At 29.8% G+C, this 23,988-nt stretch overlaps 1 protein-coding gene across 1 annotated transcript; it reads left to right on the top strand.

Moving 5' to 3' along the window:
* The first annotated feature begins 12,220 nt into the window (after nucleotides 1–12,220).
* LOC110695185 (F-box/WD repeat-containing protein 1A-like) lies at nucleotides 12,221–16,048 on the top strand. The gene is made up of 7 exons (XM_021872403.1): nucleotides 12,221–13,959; nucleotides 14,064–14,154; nucleotides 14,291–14,448; nucleotides 14,563–14,614; nucleotides 14,727–14,806; nucleotides 14,902–14,995; nucleotides 15,326–16,048. The coding sequence occupies exons 1-7, from the start codon at nucleotides 13,048–13,050 to the stop codon at nucleotides 15,799–15,801; spliced, it is 1,863 nt and encodes a 620-aa protein (XP_021728095.1). The 5' UTR covers nucleotides 12,221–13,047; the 3' UTR covers nucleotides 15,802–16,048.
* Nucleotides 16,049–23,988: the final 7,940 nt, after the last annotated feature.

The raw sequence follows: 23,988 nt of genomic DNA, 5'->3' as shown, positions 1-23,988 counted from the left end.
AGAAAAAGGTGTGCTAGGAGGAAAAATTCTTGGAGGAGACAAAGTACGCGTTCAAAGTTCAAATTTAAAAATGTGTAACAAATTATAGTGTATCAAAGACAAAAATAAGGGAAAATTTTGTACTAGTTTGTTGATTATATCTCTATATTATTTTTATTTTATCTTTTTTTTCAACTTGTAATAATAAGTTATGAAAATTGATCTCATTCACCAATAATCAATTCAATTTGCTAAATTTTAGGAGAAGAAAATATGGTTCAAAATAATAAGCTTAATATATCAAAACCAATGTGTGTGATGACCAATATTGTTGAAAGTCCAATCTTCTGCATTGTTTTGCGTGATTGATATGCATCACATTTGTAAGTGAACATAGCACAAGATCCAAAATGAAGTCCACAATACAAGACATCAAACAACAAATCAGCATGTCATGTACTGAAAATTGTACACAAAGTACTTTTACTTCAAACAAATTAATTGTACGTTACTTGAGCATATAAGACCAACTTAACCAAAAAAAAAAAAGAGAAGAAATAATCTCATCAGATTAATCTCATCTGTATCAAGTGTATCAATACACTAAAAATACACTAAATTTGAATAATTGAGTCAAAACTTAATCCAATAAAAAAAGTTGAAGTCATTTTTTATTTATTGATTTGATGAAAAAAGTTGAAGAATTTTGGGTCCAAACTACAATAAATAGTCATCTTAAAAAAAAAAGAAAAAAAAGAAAAAAAAAGCCTATAATAAATAGTCATTTGGTAGTATACAATACAGTAATATACACATCAAAAGCATAGGTTAAAAAAAATGTAAGCAAAAAGGCAAGGGATTCTCCTGAAATTGTGAAAGTTGCAAGGGTTCCAAAGACCATAGGAAGGTCCCGAGAACTCAATTTGTTTTTTGACTTTAATTAAATAATTAATTAATCAAAAAGTTAATTAAATCAGATATTATCATCGTAGTTGAAAGTTTTAGTACTCTAGTATTAGTCATTGGATCCTACGAATGTGGTAAAGTATGATAGATAATTGATATTTCATAAGTATGGTGAGTGTGTGTGTAATTGTGTATGTGTGGGTGGGCTTCACAATTAATTACTCTTGCAAATCGTCTCTTGTCTCTTGTCTACTTTTAATCATTATTCATTATTGCTCCTATTTTTTTTTTCTTACTTGCAAATTGGCAGCAGAATATATGTCTGCTTGTCTAAATATAATGCCCAAAAGTTTCAGTACAATATACTTATTCGTCCATTTGTTTGAGGTTATTTAGGTTCATTTCCGAGATTACATCTAAGGTTATCTCCTCATACAATTTAACCCAATTGTTTTTCTGTCATTTTATTAAAAAAAACTTTTATTATATTGTAAATTAAAAAAAGAAAAATTGTGAGATGAAATAAGATATATAAACAGATTTTAGAGATAAACTTGATATTTTTTTTCTTTGTATTTATCTAAGACATTCCTTTAGATACATTTTTCAATAAATACATGATTTCAAAAATCAATATTTATAAATTATAATCATTATCTGAAAATTTTACAAAAAGTTTACGTTTGAAAATGTATATATTAAGACGAATTTAATTAGAATTCATATGATTATGTTTTTTGAAATATAGTATAAGTTACCTTCAATGAAAAACAAAGTAGCTTATTTGAATATTAAAATCAAGAAATGACACCTAGATGAAGTTTGTAAGCAGTACCTTTTTACCGACTAATGAGAAACAAACTTTAAAAGCTAAAATAAGTCACCGGTCTATATGTTTGTATATATACAAAGTAGCTTATGTGAATATTAAAATCAAGAAATGACACCTAGATGAAGTTTGTAAGCAGTACCTTTTTACCGACTAATGAGAAACAAACTTTAAAAGCTAAAATAAGTCACCGGTCTATATGTTTGTATATATACAAAGTAGCTTATGTGAATATTAAAATCAAGAAATGACACCTAGATGAAGTTTGTAAGCAGTACCTTTTTACCGACTAATGAGAAACAAACTTTAAAAGCTAAAATAAGTCACCGGTCTATATGTTTGTATATAAAAAAAAAAAAAAAAAAAAAAAAAAAAAAAAAAAAAAAAAAAAAAAAATATATACATAACTCGCAAACAATCTCGGTTAAAATCTTGTTCACTTGGTTAGCAAACGAGTTACGAGTAAACATGTCAAGGAGTCCATAGTGGATACTTTTTGTTCACCTCTAGCTTCATTAGGTCCAACCTATCTAATGGTGTAACCGTGTAAAAATATACGAAGTTAATGAGCAACCATTATACTCTATTTCTTTTTACTTCTTTATTTATTAGAGATTATTGATATGATGATTCGTATGGTTTAAGCTTACGCATACGTTGGATCAATTTAGAGGCTATCTCACGTGACCAACCTTATTTTTCAGGCTTATGAAATGGCTAATGCATTAGTAGCTAACTAATTACTAGCTAATCGAGGAAGGTCAACAGTTTGATCATGTGACACTACATTACTACACATTATTGTAGTTGATTATGGATATCAATTGAATCGGATCCAACAGATTTAGTTATATGACAACTCATTGGAGCTGTAGCTTGTAAGATGTTGATGCTTTAGCAACGAACACTGATTGCTCACCTATTTATTTAGCGTCCATCTTAAATACGGAGTAATAAGGAGCGGGGATCATCAGGATAAACAAAAATCATAGATCTAGTGATATTTTTGTAAATAAATCAATAATTTATTATATTTCATTTTTACGAGTGTAGAAAGTAAATACTCCATGTGTGTATAACATTAAAGAGCGCAAAAAAAAAAAAAAAATATATCATTGTCAACAAAATTCAATATAAAAACTTATGTTTGATTCTCATGTACAAACTCATTGACTTTGACAAACCTTAACTGAAACTATTGGATATCGTTAGAACTTACGGAGTATATGAATATATTTTATTTGTTAACATAACTTATTTAACCTGTAATTAAATTATTTGATATTAACCGTTATGTAGATCCAAAAAAACAGCAAACGGTAACTTTAATGCAAGGAATGTTTGGGATGTTGAGTATACTGTTTTGTAAGGCAGCTTGATCCGATATCTGTGACTTTGGTGGATCAACTTGGATATTTGGCATTTTATTGGGCCAGTCAATTTAAGTTTATCACTCTACTTGACCCAGTTTTTATGAGGTTATATTTGTGATCAGATATCCACATTGATGACTAGACTTATTATATTTACGAAGGCCCAACCCAAATGGGTAAGGGAAAAAAAAATATAGAGAGCCAGAGAGGAGAAGTCAATGAAAGGATCAAAATTCACAAATTTCAATTTATATATTTTTTGGTGCTGAGAAAGCTACTAAAGACAAATATTATAGTTAAATAACAGTAAAAGTTAAATTGATTTACATTAACAAATACTAGGCATATATAGGCCCGATTTGATTGAAGTAAGTTATTCGGGTAGGGTCGGATGCATTCGCATAATGTTCGGGTGATTTAGTTTGGGTTTGGTTTGTGTTAATTGTGACTTGAAATCTAGTGAAATGGCAAAGGGTCAACTTCAAACGCACATATCTCTCAATTCAGAAGTGATCGTGAGATGCTTTAGGTTGGAGGTGATAGCTTGTTTCAAGAGCTTTCCAACGATAGGTCATATGCCCAATTCCGATAAAAAATGACAAAGTTATGGAAGTTTTACGAAGGACTGTTGAAGCTGGGGAAGGGACACGGACGTGCCCTACACAGCACGCCCGTGCCTAGTCGCGTGAAGGCGTTTTGCTTCCTATTTTTCGGGTAGGGTTATGACAGCTACTAATGATATTCCTTGGGGAATAAATTAGGGTTTCTTTAGGGTTTTCTTATGTTATATAAAGAGTCGTTGGGCGGACAATTAGAAGTGTTAAATATTGATTAATTAGCCTAGCCAATTCAAAGTCGTTATGTAACTCCACTTTTTTGAGAGATTTTGTGAGATGGAGAGTGTTGTACTGTTGTATCTCCTTTTGTAATCTCTCTCGTTTATCCTCCATGAAAGCTAATATGAATATACTATCCCTTACCCCGTGGACGTAGGTCTTTTTGACTGAACTACGTATATCTGTGAGTTCATCTCATCTATTTTCTACTTTATTTCTCAAATTTATGTTTTATATATTGTTGTCTATGTTCGGCGCATATGAAACATATAACCTAAATCAATTTATCCTCATCTAGTTCCTAAAAGTTTGATTAGGTATATTCAGATCTAGTTAATTTTGGTTCTATTGAAAGTCATCTTTTGTGAGATACTGATTTCTTTTGAATTGGTTAGTTCAATTTTCTTTGAGCTTATCTAATTTTGAATATGAGTTGGGTTCAAGTCATAGGTATTTCAATTTTGATTAACATGTTTCGAGTACAATTTAAGTTCGAATTGAATTATTCAAGTGTGATCAGTTGAGAGATTGATATAATGATATATACACCCGGGTGCACAGTACACTTATGAGCATTTTGATGATTATTGTTCATTTAATCATCAAATGAAGAGCAAAAATTAATTTTAAATTAGTTGGATGTATGTATAAAATATTTCACAGTTTTGTTGAATTTGTTGGATAGCTGGCAATAACAGCCATAAGGGCATAAGGCCCATAAGGCCATGACCTTACCAATATAAAATACGCAAATGGAACTATGGAAGTGTCATTGCACGCTTACCAAATCTATGTCCATAATTGAATGAAACCTTGAAAATGGGAACTATTTATAATTTTATACATGCTCTTATCAAATCTATGATATTTGTATGTATTGAAGATCCAATACTTAATAATTATACTCGTATTCCTAGTAATCTTTAATTGTTAGACCCCACTCACATGCAAAATATTGTTGTAATCTTATCTAAAGTTTTAATCCAAAAAATTTCCAACAATTCACTTTGACCTGTAATGCACATTCTTCTAAGCCTTAAATCACCAATTCTTTATTTTATTTCCATTTTTGCCTGACAAATTTCATCGACGTGCCCATTCTCTAACCATTCTATATGATTCTTTTCAAGTTATGTTCTCATTCAATTTGGTACTTGCTCAATTAAGTACTAATTATACTATTAATAACAGATTCTGCTAATCAAGAATATCCTCATTGAACTATGTACATTTGATAAGAAATCAAAGTTGAGATTCACTTTGATCATGTGATCATGGCTTTGAACTACTAACCACCAGATTATGATTCTTGTCCTCTAATTATTTGCTACTCCATAACATGCATGTCTTGATTGTAATTTGTACACATGGAAGGCGGAGTGGGGTGCTCGATCGTGTAACAATCTCAATTATGTAACTATGTTATTTGGATTGATTTGCTAGCACAACTTAACTTACAATGCCGGATTAGGAATTGAAACTTATTAATGAGGTATAATTCACAATAGTTAACATTATTATACTACTCAACCAAATTTGTTTGATTTGAACATGGGATATAAGAATCATATGTATCACCATATATCATCTTTAGTCTGTTTAACATTTACATAATCTAGCATATAAAGCAATACGTAAACAATTACTGGACAAATCATATTTTTTCACTTCAACTACGTTATATTAGCTTACTTTAAATTTACATATACAACTCTTATCCTAAGAGTTTTTTCTTATATGCGTAAACTGTCAGATTTTCTAGAAATTTATTTATACACCATAGATTTCAATGTATGTTAGACATGATAATAAAGTTGTCTAACTTACAATTGTACATAAGGTAAAGAAGATAACAACTCAAGCTAATAAGACTAATCACAATGATAGTTTGTGGAACAAAGTAAGAGAATATCTGAATTTAATGCTTTATCTTTAATTATCTTTATCAATCCTCAATTATCATCAACGGGACATTTAATCCTAAACTATTTATTAATTGACGAAAAAGTATAACATGTACAAATGCTATATATGCAACTTAATTGATAAGCTTCAATATATAAAGCGTTAAAGCATATTATAGCTTTTGATTTCACATGTAATATTACACATGAATTTCACTTTTACAAAGTTGCCAAATAACCTAGGATAAATCAGAATTTGATTGTAAAACTAAATGAAAGTGAAAAAAGAAAAAGAAAAAGAAAAGAAAGGGAAAAAAAATAATAAAAAAAAATTTAAAAAAAAAAACAGCTAAAAACAAGGACGAACTTTTGGCTTTAAATGTGATGGAAATATTAAATTATAAGATCACAAAAAACCGAGATACGCTTCTACTTAAATTCCTTACAGCATGGGTTCCAAGGATGCTTAGGTGGCCTGGCTCACCAATTATTTGGTCTAACTGTACAATCATTATTTAGTTGCAATTTTTTTGTAAATGCATTTAGTAAGAATTAGTAGTGAATAGTGATTAACTCTCATCAACTTGTCTAAGTTGTATTCTTAAGCCTTTTCTCTATCTTCTCATACTACCAAATACTCAAATCTTAGTACAAAGCTTGGTACTCGAATTTTCTCTGCTTATAAGTTTGTCATGGTCACGATAATTACTATCGATTTCTGAGGGTTATTTTGAGGTATGCTAAACTCTCGATTGCTGTGTATTTCATGGTTTATTTATGTCGTGTTTTTCTACAATGTACACGCGTAATTTTCTACCATTATATTCGATCATTTGATTGCATTTTATCTAGTGATCATGAATTATTGGATCTTTACTTTCTTGTGAATGACATTTTAGCTGTTTATTTTCTCTGTTTTTTCGATAAGGTTTCTATTGTGTATGACTAGGACTATAGATAGAATTTTAGACTTTAGTAGAAAGATGCTCAATGTGTGATTACTTAACCTATCACTTGAAATGGAAGAATATGCAATGATATTCGGCATATATCACTAAATCTTATCAAAACACATACTTGTATATATACACTATAATAATCAATAAGTGAAAAAATAAAAAAATAGATGAAAAAAATACCATACATGTAATTTAGGGTAAAAATAATTAATTCAAATGACTCAATATGGATATCCAAGTAGTATTCGACACTATTACTGTTTGAACAGTCTTAAATGAGAGCCTAATTACATAATAAGGCCGATTAGGGGGAAAGAGGCTTTATTAGAGTGGGCCTGCATCATGGGCCGGTGCATTGTTTTGATCTCTTTTATATTAGCAAGTACAATGTATTTCCTTATTGAATTGAAGGTACCAAAATTCCAAGCTGTTAGATTTCACTGTTAATTAAATAAATTGGTGTGGCACACCCGTTAGTTAAGGATAAACATATTTATTGGGCGGGTAGCGGGTTGTAGCAGTTTAATAGTGGGGCGGGTGCGGGTCGTTTTTAAAGGGTTGGTCAATGCGGGTTATGGGTAAGGTAGTTGATTGATAGTGGGCGGGTTGATAAACTAGCAAGGGAAAAGAATAGAAGAGATAGACAACATGTAGTAAGTAATTTTCTTAACCTTATACATTTTCTTCTACAAAACTATTTGGCTATTTTTGTAACTTTGTAAAATAAAAAAAATAATAATAAAAAATAAGGCTCTTTTACATTAGTTATCCTATTATGAGGATTTAAATGGACCCGAAAGAAATTAGCAAGGATGAATGATTCTCATTTTTCATAGAAATTAAGGGTTACTTGTCAATCATAATCAACTAAGATGAATACAAATTGCAATGAGTGTTTTATATTTTTATAAAGTTGAATAAACAAGCAAAGCCATGCACTTGTACATTATCGTTTACTAAAATCAAAATATTGTCTAATTTTTACATTGTATGGATTTATATAATCGAAGCTAAAAACCCTAACATCATTCTACAATGTTCAGACAAAATTAAAATTAAAGATAACAAGTTAACAACTAAAAAAAAAAATCATAATGTAATTAAAATAAGCCTAAGCTATAGAATATATGTAGCTATTACAACTTTGACTTGTAACACTCCAACCTCAAATATTAAAAAGTCCGGTTAATTAATCATTATATTTGTTTTGGATTGACCCAATGCTCCTTCTTTCATCATAAATCTCTCTTTTATTAATTGCAATAAAGGGATATTAGCATAAAATATTCCTTTGTTGTTATTAATATTTAACAGAGAAAGTAATATATATTGATGGTGAAATGGTTATTATCATTGGCCTTATTATTGTGGTACCACAACAATGCTATAGTTAAACGCTTTATTGTCAACTTTAAATTTTCAATAGTACACGAGGATTTATAACCATTGTATGGATGTAGGTAGTTTGACAAATATTTAGTTACAATATATTTCCCTTGAACTTGCCAAAATTTTGACAACTACGCACAACTACTAGCCACATGGCAAAAGTCAACACGATAATTCATTGATATACCTTAACTCAAGTCTCAATAAATATTTATGGTGAGGAATTGAGGATAAATGTATCATGTATATCAGTATATGCTAAGCTGTCTAAATACTGGACACAATTAATGTAGGTCCAACTCACTTTCTTAATTTAAGAAATTTATTTTTGGTGGGAATATAAATGAATGATATTGGTAGACTAGGTTTTACAAAAGTAGTCAATAATGTGTAATTTGGGGTGGGCTATATGCCTATATGTCATGATTTATTAGGCTAAAAACAAAATACAACGTACGTACGTCTAATAATGTTATTAGTGAATGATATATGGCCGATTAATTCAACAACTAATTACCTTATCTTATAATTGCATTGAATTGGAAGTGATGGGTTCGTCAATTGTTATATAAGTTGTCGATTTAATCATGAACTTGTTTTGATTCACTGTTTTATAGTTATTATTACTCGTTTGATATGACTCGTAAGAGTGATTAAATTAACAAATATGCATTTTTTTTAGAAAGATACAAATCTAAATTATATCATTTTATCTCTTTTTGAAAGGATTGTATATAGTATTATCCAGAGATTAATCACAAGTGATTGCGAATTTTCAAATTTCAATGAGCTAAGCTAGTAGCTAATAAAGTTACATTGTATTGGTTTAACCAAAAGTTTAATGATCACATGCAAACCCATACAAAAGTATTATTGATGTTGTTTGAGAAACAAAGTTTAATCCTACTATAACTCCCAAGGTAATATAGACTTTTTTAAATTATTAAAGAATGGACCTAGTTTTTGGTCCCATAATATATACTACGTATGTTTATTTGTATGTAATAAGGAGCACCATGCCACCCATGTACTCCATGTATAAAATATCATACTACTCTTTTCATTTCTTGATGTTTGTATTATTTGATTATTTTCGTACTTTTAAACTTTTCAATGCATATCTTTCCTCTTGTATAACTAAATGTTAGGTACGAGTAATACATATGTTAAACTTCTCCATCAAAATCAAAATGAATCTAATAAAGTCCAGCATGAGTATGTTTTTAAATACTGCAAATACATTGATAAATAATAAAGTTAGTGCTTGATGTTAATTGCTCCATTAATCGTTGATCTGTACACCTCATGGTACACCCGGACAAAAACGATGCTACCTAAAAAATAAAATGCAGACAACAAACAAATTTAAAAAACGCGAAAAGAACATACTGTTTTAGAACAAAGAACATTCAACTGAAAAAGAACATGTAGATGTGAAACATAGAAAGCGAGTTATTTAGCTATATTCATTAAATTTCAGAAAGGAATCAACCAAATCCCACATTAATTGATACAATTTTTTCAAAAAATTTAAGATTCCAGAATAATATTCTCTTTCTAATATTATTTTCTTCAAAATATTTTAAGATTTTATTTTCAAAATTAAAAATTCAAATTCAAAAATTCATTTTCCTATTTATAATTTCATTTATTAATATTTTATTTGATTTTCTTTAATTTAAAAAATCTCTACCAAAATCAATCATATTCTTTCAACAATTTTTTTTATGTAATTATTATAATATTTGTTATAGTAATAATGGTCATGTGTAATTCTTGTGATGTTCTTTATATGTTTTTTATAATGTTCTTTATTAGAAAATATGATGTACTTTATCTTTGTATGTAAGGTACAATTAATTATTAACACTATTTTTCTTCCATATGTCAATTATTAATATTATGATATTTATTAGATCTTTTGATAAAATATTTTAAATGTCCATGTTCTCTAACAGTAATTGTAATGTACATTTATTGTCACATAATATTCATTGCTTATTGTGAAAATGTTCTTTTAATTTTTGTTTAGACCATCCTTGTTAAATTTAAATAATTAAATTTAAGTAGTGCTTATTACATAATATAATCATGTTCTTTATAAATATTATGGATGTTTATTGGATCTGAAAATCAATCATCAATGGATGATGTCCAAAAAAAATATCTCCATCAACCACATGATCCTGAATTAAAAAAAAATGTACACAATTATTAAATATTATTAATATATAAAAAAATATAAATTTAATAAATAATATTCAAGATGAATAGTTTAATAATTAAAAATGACGTAAAAACTAATTTTAAAATAATATGAGCTATATCACTACTCAATACCCAAAAGTATATAAGAGTTAAAACAAACGAATATGAACATAGAAGAACATATTATTCAAGTAAAAAGAATAGTATGTAATTCATATTATTGAAACACAAAGAACATTATACCTTAAAGAACATAATTTGTAATGTAAAGAACATATAGTTTAGACTCAAAGAACATATTAATCGTACTTAAAGAACATATTCCATTACAATTAACAAATTGAATACGTGATAAAAGAACATACATCATAATCAGAAGAACACCATCTTCAACCTTTGAAAATAATACAAAAACAGTTAAAAAAAAAAACAAAACAATTTCCTTTGATTACGAAATCCACAAATTATGAAATTTAATAATTTAAGAGAACATTATCATTAGCATCAACATCGTAATCATAATTATAAAATTTTAATACAAAAAAAACCTAAAAAAAAATAAAAATTACCTTCTCATTTGATTATGAAGTCCTCAAATTCATCTTCATTATTAACCAAATCTTCATTCTCATACGTATTATCAACAAATCTATAATGGAATCATGCCGAATTTCTTACACCCCGCCATTAATTTTCTCTGCTAAATTTTTTTTTTCTCTAGAAATTCTCTCTGTATTTCGAAATTTTAATTATGTCTCTCCAAAAATATCAAATTTATTTTTGAAAACTATTAATATGGAAAATAACTAACAAATCCCTTAAATTAAGGAGGAATCATTTAAAAAAAAATTAATTTAAAAAATACCTTTATTTTCTACAGGGTGTACTGTGAGCATGGTAAACCCTGATGTACAATGCAAATTTCATTGCTCCATATTAATTAAAACTCTTACAAGTTAATCCAGAAAGCTGCTTTAATACTTGTATGATTATAGATGTACTAATCATTTCTAATATTTCTCTCAAAATAAAATTAAAAATAAATCCATTTCTATTTTTCTAGTAAGGTTTGTTCTAATTGATTGATGCTTAGAACATTCGTACAGTACCAAAAAAATATCGATGTTTTTATTCTGTTACAGTCGGTGGAATCATTGATTACATGGTTTCTTTTAATTTCATTAATTTGGTTGCATATACAGAGTAATTGATACCCAACAATTTGTCAGTATTCCATTCAATTTAAAAATACCAACTTTTTTTGTCATGGTACTAGGACTAGGAGTTGAGAAATGATTTGCTACCACTGTTTTATTGAGCTGATCCTAAAAATATTGGTCATAAGATTGTTCAATGGAACACCAAAAAAATGATTTTCATCAAGGCTTCTTATCAATGTGAAAATGAAACTGAAAAATGCATATAGTTATCACAAGCTCACAAGTCACAACTATACAATACTACTACTATTACAAATCCAACTAGCTAGAGTGACATGATTATTAATTTGGAAAAGTGAGATTGGAGTATAAATATAATCAAATCGTGTTATTCTAATTAGATTAATTACCTTGTTAGTCATATAGTCTCTTTATCTCTAAAAGTTCTTTTCATTTTTACAGTGATTGCATCGTAAAAAAAGTCAAAATAGAAAGAACTTTAAAAGAGGAACTAAGTTTTTTTTTTGCCAACTCGAGTCATGCTTATTTACATTTTACTTCAAAATACAACCTACCTTGCTACATGCCTCTCTACAACAAAACTTTTTTGTTTTTGGGTTTTATAGGTGTTTACGCAATCCATTTATCTACATATTCGAGGTCTTATTTTACTTTTTCTTCCCAATATTTGCAAGACCAAGTAAAGGCGAAGACGGAAAATATAACAAAATAAGAAGTACAATATACGGTGCCAATTGAAAAAATAATAATTATATGAAATCAAATAAATATAGGAAACTTACCCAAATTAGAAAAATAATTTCCTTTAATTTTCTTTAAAGGAAAAATTAAACAAATACACAAAATTTGCACACGCTTTAGTAATATAAATAAGCATACTTCCCCCCTAAACTCCATGATCACCCTTTCCTTCCTCCGCCATTTTCTCTCTCCTCTCTCCAAACACCCTCACTGACCTTACTGGCTCAATGCAAAGGACTTCGTTCTAATCGTTTTGGTCAAATTTTATTTTAATTTTTTCGAATTTGTTTATTGAATTAGTGTTGGAATTTGACTCTTGCATTTTCAACATAATACCTCAATCATAGGAAAGTCGGTGTTATTATAACGATTTTTTGTTAAATCCGAGGTAAAACCCGTAATCATGGTCGTTTAGTTCTTGGGTTTACTTCTATTGGGATCTTACATTGTACTCTGCTCCATAATCCTGTTTTTTTTGTTGTTGTTAATTGATTGTTAAGTTCTTGGTTCGAGCAACACCAAAGTTTGCGATTTTATTATAAGAGACGAGTTATTCTGTTATAACGAGTTTGAAATTTTGTGTAAAGTATTTTTAGTCGCCTTGATTGTAGTAAAGATAAAGGCTTAGAGTTTGGGATTTTGTTGGTTAAAGTTGTTAGTAGGAAAATATCTTGTAAGTTGTAACATAAAATATAGAAAAATTTGGATCTTGATGTTTATATATTGGTAAAGTTTTAGGCTTATGGAAATGCAACACAAGGTGAAATGTTTCGAGGCGGGCGATGAGTTCTTTGATTCTGTTGATCATATGTCAGCTGAACATTGTTCTGCTGCTAATGGAGTATTGGGGTATGAATTCTGGAGGAATGAGCTTAAGAGTGTTAAGGAAAGGCGCTATACTTTCTTATGCGAAATGGGTTTTATTGAGCCTTGTTCTTTGTCTGAAGCTGATGCTGCTTGTGCTGAAGCTGATGATGATCATTTGGAATTGGGGTTGGAAAGAGTGGTGGAAAGCAGTGGAGCAGTTTCGAGTTCGTGTTCTTCATCTGCTATTGATTGTGGAAGGGAATGTAATGGAGATGTTAATATGAATCATGAAATTAGGCCGAGTTTGGGTGATGTTTGTGAGGATGATGAGGTATCAACCTCCAATAGTTGTAAGTCTATAAACAAGAAAATTAGGCATTGGTGGAGTGATTTTATGAAGAAACAGAGAGGAAGTATTGGTGGGTACAAATGCAAAGTGGATGATAGTGAAAAGGCTTGTAAATTCGAGATGAGTAGAACGAAAGTCCAAGTGAATAAAAAAAAGTTTAAGGAGCTCAACGCGTTATTTGCAGCACAGGAAATCCAAGCTCATAGTGGTATCATCTGGACTATGAAGTTTAGTCCTGATGGTCAGTATCTGGCAACTGGTGGAGAAGATGGTGTTGTTCGAGTTTGGCTCATTAAGTCGATAGATTCATGCCTTCAGAGGTTTCCAGATGAATCTAGTAGTGCTAGAAAAGATAAAAATAGTGGACATAAAAGAGATATGAAGGTGGAAACACCAGTAGTAATTCCTGATAAAATGTTCAAAATCGACGAGGTGCCTGTACAAGAGTTTCATGGTCATACCGCGGATGTCTTAGACCTTGCTTGGTCTAACTCTAATGTAAGTTTTTCTTCCCTTGAAGAATTAACTAGCTTTTCATTTGTAGCATATTTTTACATTCAGCATATTTTTGACTAAATTAGTACTTCTTGTTTGTGTTTCAGTATCTTCTTTCGTCGTCCATGGATAAAACTGTTCGCTTGTGGAAACTTGGATCTGATACATGTGTCAACACTTTCCATCATACTGATTATGGTAAGTATAAAACCTGTACAGATTACAATTTTCATGTCAAAATATCATAAATTTATAATAGAAAAGTATTACTGTATGATTTAGATTTGTAGAATCAAATGATCCTGATTTAAGTTCATGTTTTGCCGTGAATCAGTTACCTGTGTTCAATTCAATCCTGTAAACAATCGTTACTTCATAAGTGGTTCAATCGATGGAAAAGTTCGTGTATGGGGAGTATCAAAGCACCGGGTTCTAGACTGGGCCGATATCAGAGATGCAGTCACAGCTGTATGTTACCAGCCTGATGGACAGGTATGTTTCAGCTACATGCTTACATTTATGAAATGCTTTCTGTAAATTCTTTTTTTTACAGGATATATTTCTTTAAGGTCACCATCTTACTGATCTTATCCTTTCTGTAAACAGGCATTCGTCGTAGGATCTGTTAGTGGCTGCTGCCAGTTCTATGAGACAAAAGGTACATATTCCCTCATTAAAGATTGGATTAAGTTTCTTTCATTGCCTTTAGTTTTCGCTTTATTCTTAATCATCTGTTCGTTTTTCTGAGATTCTGTTTGCTGATGATCTAGGGAAATTATTCGAGCTCAGTGCACATATTTTACTTCATGGATGCAAAAGATCAACCACTAATAGGATTACAGGAATACAGGTTGGGCCCTAAAGTTGATTTTCTAATTTTACTAACATTCTTTAGTGATTTTGTCAAAACTGTTCTAAGAATTTTGCTGCTGTTTCTGTTTGCAGTTTCCGTCAGAGGACTCTCAGAAGGTTATGGTTTCGTCAGAAGATTCTAAACTCTGTATACTTGACAAGATGGATGTTGTCTGTAGATTCCGAGGTAGGGATCCGAATCTATAGGTGTAATAATCTTACCATTGACCAACAATAATATGTTTTGATAAGGAAAGATCAACAAAGATCAGTTTTAATATGTAAAAAAATCAGTTAAAAAACAGTTGTGGTTTATACTGATTATAATTGCTTGGGTGATCGAGCTATTTGACTCGTTCCAGCTGTAATCTAAACAGCTAGCAAGTCTCTTATATCAATTATAATATACCAATTTGGCCTAATATGAATGTATTTAACCTTAATCTCAAACGTGTCGTATCATATTTTGTTTTATACAGGGCAGTTCACTTAACTTTACTGCTCCTTCCTATTGCAGGTCTTAACAAGTCAGGAAGTCAAATGTCAGCTTCATTTACATCAAACGGGAGTCATATAGTATCGATTGGACAGGATTCACGCGTATATGTATGGAATCATGACTCAACAGATCAATCATCATCGAGCAATACAAAGTCTATTCGTTCTTGTGAGCATTTTTACTCCGAAGGAGTGTGTGTTGCAGTACCTTGGTGTGGTACTACAACACTGCCAAAGGGTTCAAGTAGCTTATTTACCAACCATGAAGCGGCCTTTATAAACCGATCTCCTCCTAATGTGAACCTAAGTAACTTGTTCTCGTCTAAGAGCTCTGCCATCTTGCCTGAGGACATGCTTCCTATCTACACTAAGGACCATTGTCAAGAGCATAACAACATTGCTCATTTTTCGACATGGGGGCTTGTGATGGTCACGGCTAATTCGAATGGAAAGATCACGACGTTCCATAACTATGGACTCCCAACTAGAGTTTAGAGATTATATAGGTAGAATACCAACAACCAAAATCATACAATTAGTTGTAATGTGTAGCATTCATATTGTGTACATACATTTTTTTTTGCAAATGTAGTATAGTCGCTTATCTCTTGGTTGTTCATTAATTCTTCAAAGGGTAGCTGAAGCCTAAGTAACATACATTTGGTTTCTCTGCTCTTTGTTTGTGTAGTACTATTGAGTAGTTCAGCTTGTATATGGTAATTGATTACCAAAGTTATGCAAAGGAGGAAATTTTCTTAGATTTACAGGTTTATAGTTTCTCTTGAAATTGCTTCGTACTAGCTACTGTACAATCTATAACAACCCAAGACATCACTTGACAATTAGATTAAGATTAGACGGAGTAAGACTCTATATATCTATATTTGTGTCGTCGTGTAAAACTTAAATCTGCTCATTTGTTTACTCTTATGGTCATACTCCCTTCGTTCCATAATACTTGACACAATTTCCATTTTCGTTCATCCCAAAATACTTGACACGCTACTAAATCTGGAATTAAACCACTAATAAAAAAATATTTTCCTATACTCTCTTTGTGACCACAAATCCCAAAACCCAATTAAATCCTACCTTTTCTCTCTCCTCACTACTCCCACCTCCCCCACTTTTTGTTTTCTTACAATATAAAAATACAAAAGAGAATCATTTATATAATAAACAAATGTTTAAAATACATCTACTTGTAGTTTTCTTAAAATATGTGTCCACCCCAACATTCAGGATATTATGGGATGGAGGGAGTATCATATTAAAACATGGAATTTGAAACAAATTAGTATGATATGAGTTCATGATTAAATTGGAATAATTTTTACCATATTAACAACTAAACAAATCACTAACTATTTGATGTAATTAAGATAAGATAATTATTAGCCATCATTTACCACTAAACGTTAGACGTACCTACTATCTCCGTTAAATATTGGTTGCAACTTTGGAATATTTGATATCTTACAAATAATACCCCAAAATTGCAACTAATATTTAACGGTAGTAGTATTTTGTTTTTAGCATAATTAATCGTGACATATAGCCCACCCCAAATACACACAACTTACCAATTATGTAAAATTTAGTCTAAATATCCATGTTCATGTAGTAAAACTTGCGGTATCCTTCATTTACCTTCGCAGCAAAAGATACCTATTAATCAACCAAGTAAGTTGGACCTCCATTAATGGGGTCCAATGGACTGCTTAGCATACTTTTACTTTCTTAATTATTGTGACTTGAGTTGGATATATGATTGTAGACTTTAGATCGATAGTATTTTCAATACATTAACCAACTAATTAGCCTATGTTTTCTTTGCCTAGCTTATCCAGATCAGACAAGTTTATAATACAAAAACTTTTATATAAATCGGATTTACAATAAATATTATAAATCAATTGTAAAGTTAGTCTAAATGATCAAAGTTACGTATAAAAGTTACCTATATGCTCAATTTACTAATATTGTTGTAAATTAGGTGTAAACAAAAGTTGTTGCAAATAGTATATATATTATATATATTACAGCTAATATGAGTAGGCCCCGTTCACTTCACCTTACTTTTGCTGAATTAAAATTATTTTTGCCGAACTTAAATTATTTTTATTGAACTTAAATTATTTTTGGTGAACTGAAATTATTTCTACTGATTTTCTGTTATATTTCTTTTTAAAATTACTGATTTTTACTGAACTAAAATTATTTTTACTGAACTGAACTTATTTTTACTGAAATGAAATTATTTTAATTGAACTGAAATTATTTTGGCTGAGCTGAAATTATTTTTACTGAATTTAATTTTTTAAAGTGAAGTGAGCAGGGTCTAATAAAGTTAAATAAACTTCAAGAATGTTAATCAGTGAAAAGGGAGGAGTAAAATATTGGTGTCCAAATTCTAAAATGTACAAAGCACCCTTAGTTTATTTATTTCCCTACCCTTTAAGAAGTTTAAGATAACACTTGTGAATTGTGTTTGGACAATTATACCCTCTAAAAATGTTTATTTGCTTATATCTCTCATTAATGTTAATTGTCTATCTCTAGTGTGCTGACATTTATACTCCTAATATATTTATTTACATATTTTTATTCATTGATATTGCCACTCAAAGTTGTGACATAATGTCAAATAAAAAAAGCTCTACGACTCTGTGTACATGTCTATTTGTCTAGCTATGAATGCGCCTGTTAACTGCCCTAGTATTAAAAAAAAAAAAAAAAAGTCTTACACAAAAATTTAGGAAAGACGTGAAACACACGAGCTAATTGAAAAGATATTAAGGGAAGTATATGACTAATTGATCTGATATAGAGAATTTACTAATAAAGAGAGTTTACAAAGAAATCATATTAACATAATATAATTAGGAAACAACATATTAAGGAAAGTTGAAAAGATAACATCAACCCAAATTCTATCATATAAAATCGTTACATACTCTCTATCGTATCACAAATTATAGCAAATCTATATATTATATTTTGAAAATACTTGGAGAATATAAGATAGGATAATTAGGAAAGTTTAGATTAAATTAAGCACCGTATAAAGCTCACTTTTAAAAAACAAAAAAATTTACATAAATAAAAAAAAATTTACATAAAAAAAAAAAGAAAAAAAAAAGAGGCGGTTAAGTTCCCGACTCAAAGTGGTTATATAAAGAGACTTTATGATAAGAATTAAGAAGTTACGTAGCATATATAACAAGGGTTTTTCAGTCGTTCGATTAAAATTCAACAGTTGGTTAATGAAGATCTAACCATCCAAATTCTTTTTTCTTTTTTTTTTTTTTATTTTTTTTTATTGCTTTTTGTGAAGGAATTTCTGCCCCTTTTACATACATTACTTTCGTTGGGATTTATCTCGTGAATCAAAAGGTAATTCAAAATTTTCATGTTTTACTTTAGATTTTACGCATGAATGATTGAAAAGAGTAGTATGTTGTTGTAGTTTGTGTATATTATATTTTTATTTTACACATTGGGTATGCTTAACATTGTCTTATCACTCGTATGGTTTTTTTGCTTTTACGGGGTAATTCATTCAAGTATTTAACATCACGCAAAGTTTGTTTGATAATATACACTATGAGATCTATTTTTTATTTTTATTTTTTTTCTTTTTTAAAATTTATTTTAGATGTTAAATAGGTCAGATGAACGGATCAGTCCGACTAGAGTTTGCAGGCTAGAAATTTTGAAACCCTACATACACGAGTTTTGATTTTAGAGCAAAAATAGTTTTTACGAAATCGTCATTATACGATGTATCATACTAGAGTAGTAGTGTGTGTATTCCTATTTTCCATTAGTTTTCTTTTATTAATTAAAATTGCTAATACTTGATGGAAAAGTTAACTAGTACACTCTTATTTTTATTTTGGATTAACCAGCTTCGTATAATGTAATTAGTTTAATTTAGTGCTAATCCCGGTTAACTGAGATCATTGATCAAGCATTAACATTTTTTTTTCTTCCTATTCTTAGATGACCGTTTGTTACACATGCGGAGTCGAAGGCAAAAAACACCTAATTTATTGCATGAATTGCCAAGAAGCTGCAATTCATAGGTATGTTTCAATGTTTGTGCTGATATTGTTTTATTTAATTCATTTGAAATAATTTATTTAATTAGGCACTTTGATCATAATCCTTTTGGATGATTTTTCCCCTATTTTTATTTAATTTTTTTGATAATATATATGATTTTGAACAAGCTATTAATTTATGATTTCGTCTTAAAGTTAGAAAAATGACTATATATAAGGTTATTTTTCATTTAAATTGTTTTCATCAACGGTATTTTATAAGAGTAATTAATATTTTACAAAGTCTATTATTATGTGAATATTATACTTTGTAGTATTTTTTAATGTGAATTTTCATTTTCTTGACAATTAATAAAGCATTAATCACTATTAGTTTTTTTTAATACCTGAATCCCTTCAATTTCCCTCCAATTTTTTTTTTTTTTAAAAAAATCTTTAATTTTTTAACCCATAAATTTTAGAAAGGTTTTAATTTGAATCTCCTCAACTATTTTTTTTAGTTGTTACTTTTTAAAAAAAATTATATTTATCTCATCAGTTTTACGCTTAAGAAATTGTAAAGTTGTTGATGTGTGTTTTCAAGACACAAAATTTTTGTGAATATAGTTGATTAAATTGATAGATAAGTAAAATAAGGTTAGTTTTGATTTCTCTTTAAATGTATTATATTCTACAATTATTATTTTTTAGCTAAAAATAAGAGTTATATAATTATTATTGGTCTGTTATTTTTTTGTTCATGTCATAGTTGTGATTTTATTAATAATTTGCATTTCAAGCCAAATTTTTTACAGTTATGTATTTTTTAAAAACGCAAATAACACAAATTTGTGCAAATATAACCTAAAAATCTGAGCATTTGATTGGGGATTATCTTTTACTAATATGAGAATAATTTGTCAGTGTAAACAATTTTTGTATGATTTCATCATTATTTTTTTCAGCTATTGTATCGACAATCCTTCGAAAATTAGGAATAAGGATAGTATTTGGTTGTGTGAAGACTGTGATGTTGAGTTTGGAAAGCCTACTCAACAACTAAAGAGAACTAGCTCTCGCATATCTTCACTAGTTCAAAAGGCTTTGCAAAGAAAAGCTCGAAAAGAAGGGAAGAATTATAAAGATATACAAGACTTTATAGGGCAAAATTGTGCCTTGGCTCAAGAGAGTAAAGATGGTAGAAATCAAGCTAATTCGGTGAAATTGAGGAATGATACACACTCTTCATCTCCTCAATGCTCTATTGATTTGAAATCTCCTTCATCTACAGTCTCAACGGAAAATAATTTACGTTCGGATTTTCAATACAAAAACAAGAGCTTTCAGTTGGATGATGGTGTAAATACAGTTGTTGAAGTTGAGGAGTATGATGAAGAATATTTTGAGATTTCTAAGGAGCTATCATTAAGTGGGGAAAATGATGGCAATGAATCGTTTAATTGTAGTTATGAAGAAAAAAAGGAGCTTTTGCAACATAATGAAAGTGATGATAGTACCACGAAGGCGTACTACCTAGAAAGAACATCCAACTTAGTCAAAAGGAAGTATGAAGATTATTTTCATGAAAATACTCATGAAAATGACTATGAGAAACTAGACAATAGTGAGAATCCAAGAAATACTTCTTATCACGGGATATGTGATGCACAAAGATCAAAAGATGTTCGGAAAAAGTTGATTCTTGAAAAGAATTATGATGGGGAGTTGAACTGCTTGACACCTACACCATCCAACCTTGTTAGTGTTTTTGGTGCTACTCCACTTCTTCGATCAATTTCAAATGTTTTAGCACAACCAATTATTGATGTCTCGTGGAGATACATATCTTTATTTTTTCTTTTTAGAATTACCAATTTTAACTAGTTTTTTTTTGTTTTTTTATTTTATTTTTATTATTTGATAAAAAAAAATAGTATATAAGGATTTGGTTTTTTTAATTTTATATTATAAAAACTTATTAAAAAAATACTAATAAATAGGTAATTAAGAATATTTACATATATTAATTTTTGGATAATGAAGATAAAAAATACAAGAATTTCATTATTTTTATAATATGTTACATTTCAAAATATCTTTTTTAGAGTGAGTTGAATAATTATTGAACTCACTATAAAAAAAAAAAAAAAAAAAAAAAAATTATACTTTATGCTAATATTAACATAAAATCAAAATTTATCGGCAGAGGAAGATGTAGCATGATATGTAATCAACTTATACCTGTGGGAATTTCAGCTCATCTTTCAGACAAAGCCCCATTAAAGGTACATGGAGCAATAAGTGTATTGCCACAAGAAATCAACTTTAAACTTGTGCCAAAGCAAGAAGTGTGGCCTAAAGCTTTTGAAACCTCACCACCTACGAGTGCTGATATTGCTTTATACTTTTTTCCATCCGAAGAAAGGTACTTATATTACAAACTAGCCTTTTTATGCACGAAGTTTTCTTTAATGTATGATCTATGTTGTGAAAGATCTGGAGTAATTCAATTTTGATATTTGTCCTCAACTCAAATAAACTTAACGATTTAAGAGTTCTTGACATTTATTTTCATGATTGACCCATTATTATAGTCTTTTTAGAGTAGGACACAACCACTTCCTTTAACTAATATGATAGAGTTAATGGTTTGTTTATTTTATGCTATTCATTTAGTTTTTTTTGTTTGATTTTTATATGTAACTAAACATATTTCTTGGATTTTTATTGCAGGGATGAGGAAGCATACAACATTGTGTTACAAAAGATGATTAATCTTCACTCTGCTTGGACTTTTAACATCAATAATAATTTAGATCTTGTACTTTTTTCGTCACAACAACTACCTCAAGAACATTGGAGTAAGTGTTGAAATTAATCCTTAAGTATAAATAGTCTAATACGCCACCTAAGTTTTATTAAATTGAAATTATTAAACAAATATAATTTATTATATTTAAACTATTAACACTTATTTACATCAAATAAAGTTTCTTATTCATTAAATATATAAGATTCTTCAAAATAATTTTAATTGTTTATTATTATCAAATTTGAAGGGAATTGGATTTAAGTTATGTAATTTTTTTTAATGTAGTTTTGATTATTTAAAATATTTTGATTTACAGAATTTCAAAGGAAGTATTATATGTGGGGCGTTTTCAAACCAACTCAAAATTCACTTGTTACTAGCTCATTCACTATCAGAAGTCATAGTTTGAGTGGTAAGTTTGGTAAAAGCATTTATTATTATTATTATTATTATTATTAGTATTATTATTATTATTTTTATTATTAATATTATTGCTACGCATGAATGATGACTTCCTTTTTTTTTTTTTAATTATACAAAATGAGCTTAATTATGAAATTTATCTTACTTATGACGTTAGTAAGTGTTATTTAGTTAAAAAAAAACTAACTATGGTTAGCTTTGAAAAATAAAAAACTAAAAAGAAAAACCACCGTCCTAACCTGCACCTCCACCCTTATCCCCACCAAACGTAGCCAGGCCAGCACCACCTCCATCCTCACCGGAGCCACCGAACCCCTTATCTGAAACGCCAGCCTCCCACCAAACAGTCGAACCATCGCCTCCACCCTTTTCACCGCCTAGACCCCAACCCGGCCTAACTAACCTCACAACTTTGATATATACGTTTTATACATAGATCGGTGAAAGAGAAGGCGGAGAAGAAAGAAAGAGAGATCGATCGGTGGTCGAATCTGCACTACTAGAAAAAGGTCAATTTCCAACGGATGTGTTCCGATGGACGTGAAAATCCATCGAAAAAACGAACTTTTCGATGGATTTAAATTCCGTCGGAAATTGTCGATGGATTTCCGACGAATTTAAATCCATTGGAAAATACATAGTTTCCGACGGATATTTCGTCGGAAAATAATTAGTTTCCGAGGGATTTAGATTTTCCGACGGAATTTACAGCCTTTCCAACGGAATTAGGCTTTTTTAAAAAAAAAAAATTTAAAAACCCCAAACCCTAAAAAAACTGGAACACCCCCTCCCCCTTCATTTCTCTTTTCTCTCTCCTCTCCTCTTATTCCTCGCCTCTCTTCTCTTTCTCTTTCTCTTTCCTCTCCTCTTTCCTCTTCTCCTTCTCTCTGAACTCATCTCCTATTTCCTTCTCTCTCCTCCGCCATTCTCGTCATTTCTCTTCTCCTTCTCACTTCTCCTTTTCCTTCTCACACCAACAACATAACCCCCACCGCTGCGCAACCACCACCACCACCACCACCATTACACAACCTACGCTCCTTTTTTCTCTCTTCTCTTTCTTCTTTTCCTTACCTTTCTCTTTTCTCTTTTCTTTGTCGCCGGCGAGGGGTTGGGTCTGGGTTAAATTCGACAAAGCAAAATTCAACCATGGAGGTGCTGTCTGTCTTCCTTCTCACCGGCGTCCCATGGTTATCCAGGTTAAATTCGACCATGAAACCTCTAGATCTAGAAGTTTCATGATCGAATTTGGTCGTATTAAACCAAATTTGATGAGAAATTAACATCCAATTTCGGTGTTATGGTATGTTTTCTTGATTATAATTTTCTTTCTCTTTTTTTTTTAATTAATTTTTTTGTTAATTTTTGGGTGGTTGTTTGGTTAGGGTTGTAGATCTGGGT

Source organism: Chenopodium quinoa, unplaced genomic scaffold (genome assembly GCF_001683475.1).
Source record: "Chenopodium quinoa cultivar QQ74 unplaced genomic scaffold, ASM168347v1, whole genome shotgun sequence".
Taxonomy (NCBI): Eukaryota; Viridiplantae; Streptophyta; class Magnoliopsida; order Caryophyllales; family Amaranthaceae; genus Chenopodium; species Chenopodium quinoa.
This window is presented reverse-complemented; position numbering and strand designations above follow the sequence as displayed.

What these genes read in the sequence shown, in the direction of transcription:
- LOC110695185 (XM_021872403.1), top strand. Translation starts at nt 13,048, where the DNA reads ATGGAAATGCAACACAAGGTGAAATGTTTCGAGGCGGGCGATGAGTTC. An exon ending in TTTCCATCATACTGATTATG is followed by an intron (nt 14,155 to 14,290) that starts GTAAGTATAAAA and finishes GCCGTGAATCAG; the next exon opens with TTACCTGTGTTCAATTCAAT. An exon ending in GTTACCAGCCTGATGGACAG is followed by an intron (nt 14,449 to 14,562) that starts GTATGTTTCAGC and finishes TTCTGTAAACAG; the next exon opens with GCATTCGTCGTAGGATCTGT.